This window comes from Dunckerocampus dactyliophorus, chromosome 4 (genome assembly GCF_027744805.1).
Source record: "Dunckerocampus dactyliophorus isolate RoL2022-P2 chromosome 4, RoL_Ddac_1.1, whole genome shotgun sequence".
Classification (NCBI taxonomy): Eukaryota; Metazoa; Chordata; class Actinopteri; order Syngnathiformes; family Syngnathidae; genus Dunckerocampus; species Dunckerocampus dactyliophorus.
In genome coordinates, this window is record NC_072822.1 from 34,566,524 (window position 1) to 34,578,549 (window position 12,026).

Here is a 12,026-nt window from a genome sequence, read left to right on the forward strand (position 1 = left end):
ATCAACTTTATTAATGCCTCAAGTCGTGCAAGTTCAGACTAACACTTGGTGATGCCTTCTGACGCTTCACGCTCTCATTGGCTGATTTTGGAGGCACCGTCTACGCTGTCATCTCATTGGCTGAGTTATCCAGCACGTACGTGAGTTTGTGTGAGAGACAGGCTTCTCCCTTCAACCTCCTTCCTCTTCGTAGTCCCCCTGAAACTAACTTAAACAATGAAGTTAAGTTACAAATGAAAATGTTGCACACAGCATTATCGTGTAGTGCGTGTGCGTTTGTCTGTGAGACCAGATGACTCTTAGACTCTTTGAGTCGCGTTTCGACTCAGGCTAGTCCTCCTCCTCCTTCCTGCCTCCACTTGCGCTCCTGATCAAGACATCTCGTGAACGGTAGGATTGTTTTTGTTTTTCAGTTTTATTCATTTACAGTAAACTTATTTATTACCTTATTTTATATTGGAATGTTATTCTACTATGTTTATGCTAACGTTTTCTTATATTTTCCCACCATATTTGGTGGACTTTGAATATTTTGAAGTGCCAAAGGGGTGAGTTTGGGAAGATCTTGGAACGGATTAGGCTATTTACATGTATTTTACGCTTCGTATAACATAAAATCCCTATAACATAAAGGTTCTCGGAACGCATTATTTACTACTGTAATATAATTATCATGCAAAAATAATAAATTAAAAATTAATTACAGATGAATAATAAAATACTAATACAAATAAAAATATAAAATAATATAATACATACATAATCATATTAAATAAAAATAAAATAATAAAACAAAGTAATGCAAAATAATAATAAAAATTAAAAATCAATAATATGTTACTATTAATGAAATTAAATAATAATTCATAACAGAAAGGATGCCTTACATTTCCATTCTTTCCCATGGGGGGGTGGGAAAGCAATTCTAAATCCAGCATGAGAGGTTCCGCTGTCAGTGCAAGCGTGCCATCACTTATACGCAATAATTAGTAACTGTGGTCTGAGCCGCATGCACAGGTCCCCCCTGCAGGGCGCACTACAAAGCAATCAAGTTGCGGCTTTGGGGCAAATTTCCCAGAATAAAGAAGGAGGAGCCATCCGTCACTTCCAGCGCGTACATTTGCTCATACAAACAGGCCGCTCGGCAGTTATCAGGCCTCGAGCTTGAATGGCTGAATAAGTATTTGCTTTAATGAGTTATTTCCTTTCACGCCTTTGACGCCGAGCTTTCTAAGGGTCTCGCCGTCCTTTCCTGTTAAACGCAGCCTAATTAGGGCGAATAAACAGCAGGCGTCGTGTCCTAACGCGGCCATTTGGTTGTGCGACAACCAATGTTGTGATGTATTCGAGCAGATTAGGAGGACTCCTCATCGCTCATTCACCAACTCTTCCAGCCCATGTGACTGTAAGTCCGCCACGGCGACTCGTTGGTGGCTCGGTGGCGTTTACGCGGTTCCGAAATCCCGTGTTTTTTCATGTGCGGCCGTCCTCACGTTCGAGATTCCTAGTGAGCACGATGTGTTTACTGTGTGAACATGTCGGCATGGGCGTGGGACCAAATAGTTGAAGTGTAGGATTTCCTTCGGATCTTCAGGTCTCCAAACCTTCTCCACCAAGGCCACGAAGTGAAAAATGAAAAGATATGCTCGAGGTTTTACTGTTTATGTTTCAAGAAGAAACTGCATGGCAGCTTTATCATATCAATGAAAAAGCCTTTTATTAGTATGAATATCCTCATTTTTTGCTGTTTTTTTTTACATGTTTCAAATATTTCAACTTTCGTCTTAAATAATCATTCAACATTTTCTTCTTCTTATATTATGACTTCATCCTCAGAATATTTTGACTTAATTACTACAATATTTTGACTTTTTCCACAACCAAATTTTCCAAAAATTACTACTTTATTTTGTTATTTTTTTGTTTGTTTCTCACTATATTATGACTTTAATATTTCAACTCTATGGTATTAAAATGACATTATTTTATATTACACATATTACACATTTTTTCTTGTAAAATTGCAACTTTTTTTTTCCTTTTTTGACTTTATTCTCGTAATAACTTTTTTCCGCAACCAAATTTTTCCGAAAATTACAACTGTATTTGTTGTTTTGGTTTTCCTTACTTTGCGACTTAAAACAAACGTTTTGTTTCTTTAATATTTGTGTATCAATTAGTGTACTCATGAAAGTGCAACTTTTTTTTCTAGTTGGAATGCAACCTTTTTCCCGTAATATTTTGACTTTATGCTTGTAAATCAGTTTTTCTGTTTCTGCTGGGTTTTTTCCATCGATTTCAGCTTTCTTCTTGTGTTTTTTCTTCTCGTCATCATCACTACGATGCCACAATACTTTCACTTTGTTCTCATAACATTACAACATTTTTTGCAACCTAATTTCCCTAAACTGACAACTTTATTTGCAGTTTTCGTTGTTGTTGATATTATGACTTCAAAAAAACGTCTTTTTTCTACAAGCCGAGTTCTTCAGTGACGAGGAGTTCTTCTTAGTTGCTGGGTCGTCCGAGTCAAGAGTTTGGCTTCTCAAAACAATGTGCGTTCAAAAGTGTGATACATTTGCATTTTAAAAATGCCTCCTCAAAAAATTGTTTAAAAAATCAGACGTCACAATTGCTCAGCGTCCGTTGTTGTGTGTCTTCTTCAAAGTGTTCACATGCGCGCGTGAAGAGCGCGTCGACGCAAGAACACGTATTGTTTTGACAAGCCAAACTCTTTACTTCAAGGCGTAGTTGGGATTTTTGGGCATGAAGTCGTATGACATCCCCATCTGCGGTACAAATTGTCATCTAGCACAAAAAAATCCCGAGTGGCCCCAGCGACTAACCGGAACTGCCTTCCTCGGCACCGAAATCCGACCAGCACTCGGCTCATGGGACGAAGTGGGGGGTAAGTCACTGTTGATGGACGACGCTGCTGATGGGGATGTCGTACAAACCCGACGACCCCTTTCGGTTTTGCAATGAAAGCACAACTCCTTTACTGACCTGTCGAAATGCACGTACATTTGATGGTTCAATCAGAATACTTCTGTCATGGTGGCAGCCACGTCACTTCACTTTCATTCAACGGTGCTGTTAGCGTTCGTCACTAAACGCCATACCAGAAAGGATGACGTGGAGGGGGGGGGGGGGGGGGGGGGCACAAATCCAATTGTGTTCCAAGGAGAAGTAATCTTGTAATAATTTAGGTGGAGTTTTGTATTGGATTTGCTTTCTGCGGGTGATTACATGTGACAACGAGTGTTTTATCACTTCTTGTGCAGCATTTTCCCGAGCAGCGCCATTCATGCTTTGTACGGATAATTTCATTCACTCTAATCAGGAGGCTTTCGCTTCGCAGCCGACCTTAAAGTCATCGCTTTCAATTAACCATTCAAAACTCATTTGTTGCCTTGCTGCCTGCAAATGATCTTTTTTTCGCCGAGTGTGTGTGTGTGTGTGTGTGGGGGGGGGTGTGTTAAAATCTGGTCACATCACTTGTGGAGTGTTTCCCCGCTCCTTCGCACGGGCTGCTGGAGGCTGAGCATTTGCACGAAAAGCTCATCTTCAAGGAAGAATCCCTTCAATGTGGGAAGTTTGACGAGTTCTTCCCGTCAGTTCTCAGCAGAATGTGGACCTCCCCCAAGGCCTAAGGATCCTAACTTGGATCAGAAGCCATTTTTGGATGCAACTTTGCCATTTGCCACTTTGATATTTTGTAAAGTAACTCATGTAGTTATGCTAGCAAGTTCTATGTATTTCATCTCAGCTTTGTCATGTACTGTATGTGGAAAAGCCTATTATTAAAATCAGCTTCACTCTTTTTTCCTCATTTTTGCATGTTTTTTTCCTCTACTGCTACTAAAATGACATAATTTTTCTTCGTTAAAAATCTTTTCTCGTAAAATTCTGGGTTTTTTCTTGTTACTTTTTCTTGTTACAACTTTTTTCTCTTTTTACTTTATGACTGTTGGGGTTTTTCAACTTTTTCAACTTTCTTCTCGTAAGGTTTTTTTCTCCTAATTACCGTATGATTTTATTCCCATAATATTTTGACTTTATTCTAGTCATAGTATAACTTTTCCCCCAACCTTTGTTTTGTTTCTCATATGACGCCTTTAAAAACAATTCTGTAATATTTCAAAATGATATTTTCCCTCATATTACAAATTCATTTTCATAAAATTGCGATTTTTTTTTTCTCTTTGTATTTTGACTTTATTATCATAAATTACTGCTGTTTTTTTCCAACTTCTTTTTGTAAATTTTCTTCTTGTAATCATGATTTGATTCCCATATTTTGAATTTCTTTAATATTTCAACATTATGCCACCAAAATGATCTCATTTTTCCTCATATGACAGAGTTATTCTCGTGGAAAAACCTTTTCTCAACTTTGTTCTCTTCATATTTTGGCTTCATTCTTGTAAAATTACTGCAGATTTTTTCATTTTTGCGGTTGTTGTATTTGGTTGTTTTTTTTTTAGCTTCCTTGTTCAATTATATTTTTTGCAAATGGCCCCTGGGCTGCACTTTGGACAACCCTGTTTTAGCCAGTTGCTAATTTCCATCTTTAGTCCCCGACGGCAGGTTGAAAATAACATTTACCATAAAAGAAGAGAAGAAAGAAACCGTGTGCAACTGACAAAACCAACAACTGGGGGAGACATAAAGTGCTTGAGTGCTAAAGTGTTTAGGTATTAAAGTACTTGAGTACTACAGTGTTTAGGTATTAAAGTGTTTGAGTGCTACTGTTTAGGTATTAAAGTGTTTGAGTGCTAAAATGTTTGGGTATTGAAGTGCTTGAGGGCTAAAGTGTTTAGGTATTAAAGTGCTTGAGTGCTAAAGTGTTTAGGTATTAAAGTGCTTGAGCGTTAAAGTATTTAAGTACTAAAGTGCTTGAGTACTACAGTGTTTAGGTATTAAAGTGCTTGAGTGCTAAAGTGTTTAGGTATTAAAGTACTTGAGTGCTAAAGTGTTTAGGTATTAAAGTGCTTGAGCGGTAAAGTATTTAAGTACTAAAGTGCTTGAGTGCTAAAGTGTTTAGGTATTAAAGTGCTTGAGCGTTAAAGTATTTAAGTACTAAAGAGCTTGAGTACTACAGTGTTTAGGTATTAAAGTGCTTGAGTGCTAAAGTGTTTAGGTATTAAAGTACTTGAGTGCTAAAGTGTTTAGGTATTAAAGTGCTTGAGCGGTAAAGTATTTAAGTACTAAAGTGCTTGAGTGCTAAAGTGTTTAGGTATTAAAGTACTTGAGTGCTAAAGTGTTTAGGTATTAATGTGCTTGAGCGCTAAAGTGTTTAGGTATTGAAGTTCTTGAGTGCTAAAGTGCTAAGTTATTTTTTATTATTGATAGAGAAGTTTAGAACAATGGCAAAATGTGTATTGTTTTTAATTTAATTGTAATTTTTAAACATATATTTGTCTTCTCTTGCCTTGTTTTGTATTGAATTTACATTTTTTTAAAATTAGTGTTTCTTTGTTGCGGTCTTGTCAGCACCAAAACGTGATATTCACCGTAAATCTTCTCTGGTTTTCAAGCTTTGCTCATGCCAAAGCCGCACATTTCAAGGACACATCAAGGTCAAATGGGTCAAATACAGATAGGTCGCCGCTCCGATGAGTAGTTTTTGGCGGTGAATGACCCTGAACTGAAGGACTTAGCGTGAGGTCAAAGTTCATCAATATTGGGTGCCAAAATCAATTTCCAACAAACCACATTGAGTCATGTGACAAACTAAAGGTCTTTCCGAGAGCTTCCAAGATCTGCTATTGTTTTGTCAAACAACACTTCCGCCAGTCCAGAGCATGACATTCCCTCCCCCCTTATGTTTTCCAGTTCCGTGTCATGCGGACTGCCAGTCCTGTGTGGGGACTCCTGACCGCTGTGAGAGCTGCAAGGACCCCAAAGCCGTCCTCCACCTGGGCCGCTGCCTGCCCTCCTGTCCTGACGGCTTCTTCGCCGACGGAGGAGCGTGTGCAGGTACACGCATGTGGACATCCAGGTGGACGCACAGGAGCAATACAGTCACGGGACTTCATCCAACCAAACGCAATAGAACCCGCAAAGCATGCTGGGTGACACGCGGCGGCCCGGCATGCCTTGCGGGTTGTAAGTTAGTATAAAACAGTGTTGTTTGGCATGACGTGTCTGTGAGGTACGATATGTTTTTTGCATGAGGAGCGACGTGCGCATCGTGAATATGCGGCGTTTAATATGACCGCCATCACGCTCGCTTGAAGCCGTGCCCTTCAATTATGCATCGAACGCCGCAGAGAGCCCAGTTGCAGTTAACCTCCGATGAGCAGCAATTTTAAACACATTAAACTTTTGACTTCACAATTAAAAGCGGGCGGGGGGGAGGGCGGCGGGCAGCACAGACGCTGCATCACCGTGTTCGTGCCGAGGATACGTGCTTTTCAGTCGCATTTCACGCCGCTGTTAGCCGTCCACCTTGACCCCAGCGCCACCACTCCACCACATCCTTTCCGCTTTTACGGCGGTCCAATCCCCAGCGCCCGGCCGACCGCCCTCCCACCTCATTGACCCCCGTTCTCCTCGCCGGCTTGACTTTTTATTGTGCGCCACAACTCATTAGGCCGTAAACACCGGCGCCGTAAAACTATCAGACAGGAAAGCACTTGCAAATGTGAGAACATAGTGGCTAACATTGAGCGGCGGCCTGCAGAGGGTGGAACGGTCACGTGATGCAACCCGGGACCTTAAAACGCTGCATTTACATAATGTGACCTGCACTTTAACCAAGCCACAGCGACATTGGTATTATTGTTGTTATTAGCATTGTTACGCCCAAGAACTACGTTGCAGGCGTAGTGACACCTCGCCACACCACAGCAGCTAGCTGCTAGCGAGGTGTAGCGTTCCTTTCTATGTTGCTATGCCAAATCAATGCTTTTTAAAGCCTCTGTCTGAATATAATATAAAATATATCCAACTAGTTCACCTTTCTTCTTGTACATTTTATTGTCGTAATTATGACTTGATTCCCATAATATTGTGCTTTTCTTCCCAAATTAATTTTCCAAAAATTGCAACTATTGTTTTCGTTTGTTTCTCACAACATGACAACATTTACCACACGTGTTTGGAAAATCAGGTTGGGGGGCGGGAAAGGTTATAGTAGTACGGGAGCCGTGTCAAAATGTTCCGGGAATAAAGTCATCATTCCGAGAAGAACATTCACGAGAGGAAAGTTCAAATAATTGGAAAAAAGAGCAGAAATGAAAACAAACGCTGCTGTCATTTTTATGACAATAAAGTCAAAATAGGAAGAGAAAAAAAGTCACATTTTTGCCAGAATAAGCTTGTCGTGATATGAGGAAAAATAATAAAGAATGAATTAATAGCAAAGAGTTGAAATATTAAAGAAAAAAATATGTCATTAATATTTAAGTTGTAATATTATGAGAAACAAACAAAACAAAATAAAGTAGGAATTTTGGGGAAAATTAGGGGAAAAAGTCTAAATATTACAGGAATAAATTTGAAATACACTGTTCCCTCATTTATCACGGGGGATAGGTTCACAAAAGACGTGAAATCCACAATTATTACATACAATGATAATGTTTGTTTTAAGGCCGGAAACCCCCCCACCATATATTTGATACACTTTCCTCAGACAGGCAATAACATTTTCTCACATGTCTCTCCTGTTTAAACACCAAGTTCAAACCTTCGTTTGAATTTTAATGCTCAACCCACGAGGTTGGACACAGGAAATGAAGTGACTCACCTGTGTTTCACTCCTCCGACCGTGCCTACTCATCCCGGCGCCGCTCGGCTGAAGCGTGTTTGCATCCAGGCCGAAGATTCGTTTACAGTATGCCGCCCTACGGCCGCGTAACATCTGGCTTCCTTCAGCATGTCCACAAGTCCAACATTTTGTGCGATGGTTAGCCTTTTGGGTGCAGAGCGTTGCGTCGACATTGTGGGTTTTGTCGGGGGGGAAAGCTTGCAAGTCACACGGCAAGGCGAGCTGTTGGCTAGCGATCAGACAACAGGAAACCCGGCCGTTCAGCACTAAGGTGATTGATTGAAAATGGTCTCCAGCCAATCAGGACGCAGCAGACAATGGGTGGGTTCTCCCTTAGCCAATCGGAATGTAGAACACAACGTGTGTTCATGCCAAAGCGCGAGTCCACGAAAGGTGAACCGCGATAGGACGAGGGAACCCAGTATGGTGTGACTGAAGTCATAATATCACGAAGAGAACATTTACAAAGATTATATAAGAAGCAAGTTGAAATATTTGGAAAAGGGATTTTGAAAAAAACATGTTTAAAAAAGGGGGAAAAGAGGAAATTGTTTTGGAAGATTTTGAATTATTGGGAAATCAGCTTGGGGAAAAACTTAAAATATGATGGGAATAAAGTCAAAATATTCCGAAAAGAAAATTAACAAATATTATTGAAAAAGAAAGTTGAACTATTTGGAATTTTTATTTTTTAAAAACAGCAAAAAAAAATGAGGGGAAAAAACAGGAAACTTTTTTGGAAGATTTGGAATTTTTGGAAAATCAGCTTGGGGAAAAAGTTCTAATATGATGGGAATAAAGTCAAAATATTCCGAAAAGAACATTTGCAAAGATTATTTAAAAGGAAAGTTTAAATATTTGAAATGTTTATTTTAAAAAACAGCAAAAAATGAGGGAGAAAAGGAAACTTTTTTGGAAGATTTGTAATTTTTGGAAAATGAGCTTGGGGAAAAAGTTCTAATATGATGGGAATAAAGTCAAAATATTCCCCCCCAAAAATGACGAACATTAAGTCTTATTGTTTAAGAAGAAAGTTGAAATATTTGGAAAATAAAAATAAAACCAGCAAAAAAAGTAAGGAAAAAGAGGAATTTTTTTGGAACATGTGGAATTTTTGAATAATCAGCTTAGGGAAAAAGTTTGAATATGATGGGAATAAAGTCAAAATATGCTGAAAAGAAAATTTACAAAGAGTATTTAAGAAGAAAGTTGAAATATTTGGAAAATTAAAAAAAAAACAGCAAAAAATAGGGAAAAACAAGAAATTGTTTTGGAAGATTTGGAATTTTTGGAAAATCAACTTAGGGAAAAATTTAGAATATGATGGGAATAAAGTAAAAAATATTCCGAAAAGAAAATTAACAAATATTATTGAAGAAGAAAGTTGAACTATTTGGAATTTTTATTTTTTTTAAACAGCAAAAAAAAAATGAGGGGAAAAAAAGGAAACTTTTTTGGAAGATTTGGAATTTTTGGAAAATCAGCTCGGGTAAAAAGTTCTAATATGATGGGAATAAAGTCAAAATATTCCAAAAAGAACATTTGCAAAGATTATTTAAGAGGAAAGTTTAAATATTTGAAATGTTTATTTTAAAAAACAGCAAAAAATGAGAGAAAAAAGGAAACTTTTTTGGAAGATTTGGAATTTTCGGACAATGAGTTTGGGGAAAAAGTTCTAATATGATGGTAACAAAGTCAAAATATTCCCCCCAAAAAATGACGAAGATTATTTCAGAAGAAAGCTGAAATATTTGGAAAATGTTTTTAAAAAACAGCAAAAATGTGGGAAAAAAAGAGCAAAGAGTGAAGTTGACACTAATATGCTTTTTCCCTGAGATGCATAGAAATATACACAGTAGAAGCTGTTAGCATGTCGACAGTACATGTTCACCACATTCACTAAATATCGAAGTGGCAAAGATGCATCCGTTCATTTTCCTCCATGTGGCCCGCAGTGGAAAAAGTTAGGACACCCCATGCCTCGGAGGTTTTATATGCAAGTAGCAATGGGAATTTTTATCGGCCGAAAATTGGAGGCGGGCCGAGCGGGCGTCATAACTTTTATGATGGATACTTAAAAGCGAGCAATAACGTCGGCATTAAAGCGGAGCGGCCGCCGTATCGCGCCGGCTTCTTCCCGCCGTCGCTTTCTCTTTCCGCTCTCATCCTTTTTCATTTGCCAAATGTTGAAGGCAGTCGGCGCGTGTGTAATTGGAAATGAGGATGCGTCTCGTCTTTGTTCTCTTGCCGGGGTGCTTGTCGCTGTCCCGTCATCTCCTGCCAGATCTTTCTCGTTCCTCCTCTTTAAGAGCATTTGGCTCCGTAGACGTCGCTTCAAAGAAGATCACGTGTGCGTTAAATTCGCTCACCGCCAGTAAGAAAAAGACGTTGAGCTAATCATTTGCATGAGGGCGTTACAAAGGAGGATTGAGGCCACACTGAAAAGACAAAAAATGTTTGAAAAAGTATGGAATTGATTCATGGAATATCTATATTCCATATTTATATATATATATATATATATATATATATATATATATATATATATATATATATATATATATATATATATATATACACACACATATATATATATAAATATTTTTTGTTAATATGTGTTGTATATATATATATATATATATATATGTGTGTGTGTGTGTATATATATATATATATATATATATATATATATACAACACATATTAACAAAAAATATTTTTTTGAACTCAATACAGCCCAAATATATATTTTTCAAAGCGTCGATACGACTAATGAAGAAAAATTGTCATAAAAATAAAATTAAAGAACTTAAAAAGAAAACATAGCACTCAGTCATATACAATTATGAATAACTGGCTTACTGACATAAAAAGTCACATTAGTCAGGAATTATTTATTAAATTATTAGAAAAAATTAAACATTATGTCGTAAAAAGTTGGGCCAGCCCCGCCGAGGAGGAAAGTCCATCACTTATTCCTCACTCAGCAGCAGTTCATCTCAGACCAGCGTTATTTTATTTACTTTCTTATTTATTTATTTTATCTGGGCTCCTTTCATTTTTTTTTTTTTTTTACTTTTTTATTTTTAAGGGTAAATGTCAGCTCTGAAATACTGTAACCGCAGCTCAGGTGGTGGGAGAAAATCTGGATCAATAAAAGCTTGAACTTTCCAGAAACTTTGTTGACTAGTAAATCCCAAATATGGCTGAGGGCTGTGATGGGTGTGGGGCAGACAAACCCTATTAAAAAAGAAGATTTAAATGTGCCGTAAAGCTAGAAAACTTTATGACAGAGACCAGTGCAGAGCTCGCCGTCATCTGCGACCTTACTTACACAGTCGATGCTTCTTATGCTGTCATGCAAGTGGAAAAAGAAGTGTCGTTTAGTGAGTGGATGTTTTGTGCGTTGGCAGCCTTTCTCCGTCTCACCCGAGGTTTCTTTTCTTTCCACATCCTCTCTCTCTCCTCCCTCCAGCCTGCCCGTCATCCTGCACCATCTGCTCCAGCAGGTGGTCTTGCCAGTCCTGCGGCCTCCAGCGGCCCCTGCTGAGCGCCGACAGCGGCCAGTGCCTGGCTTCCTGTCCCGCTGGAACCTATCAGGACCAGAACCGACACTGCCTGCGTGAGTAGCATTTGTTATTGTTTCATGAGGTGCCAGACCAACAAATGCTGTTGGCGGCTCTTCACGAGTTGTCCTGCGTTTTTACATGTTTGCTTTAATTCTTTAATCATGACCAGCTCAAGTCCTGTCTAGTCATACCTCCAATTGATAAGACAGCTGACGTCCTACCTAGTCATGATAAAAGACTCAGTAGGATAGTTCAAGACCTGCCTAATCACTAGATGACTAGATAGGACACCTCACGTTCTGTCTAACCCTAGCGCCAAACGACAGGACAGCTCAAGTCCTAACTAGTCATGATCACTTAGGTAGGATGTGAGCTGTCCAATCTAGTCCTAGCACCAATTCATAAATGGTACTTGAGCTGTCCTATCTAGTCATGATCAAAGACTAGATAGGACGGCTCAAGTCCTATCCAGTCATAGCTCCGGTTGATAGATAATACAGGTCAAGTCCTATCTAGTCATGCTCAAAGACTACATGGGACAGCTCAAGCCCTATTTAGCCACATTCAAAGACTAGATAGTATGGCTCAAGTACTGTCTAGTGATAGCTGTGATTGCTAAATTGGATGCCTCAAGTTCTATCTTGTCTTGCTCAAAAACGTATTCCTACCTCCAACGGATAG

At 38.8% G+C, this 12,026-nt stretch overlaps 1 protein-coding gene across 3 annotated transcripts in view; it reads left to right on the forward strand.

Moving 5' to 3' along the window:
* Nucleotides 1-12,026, forward strand: part of fras1 (Fraser extracellular matrix complex subunit 1) — a 218,192-nt gene that overhangs the window by 85,698 nt on the left and 120,468 nt on the right. For all 3 annotated transcript variants that reach the window (XM_054775017.1, XM_054775018.1, XM_054775019.1), the window contains 2 exons: nucleotides 5,839-5,982; nucleotides 11,252-11,398. In XM_054775017.1, coding sequence (XP_054630992.1) covers nucleotides 5,839-5,982; nucleotides 11,252-11,398 — 291 coding nt within the window. The remainder of the gene's footprint in view (nucleotides 1-5,838; nucleotides 5,983-11,251; nucleotides 11,399-12,026) is intronic.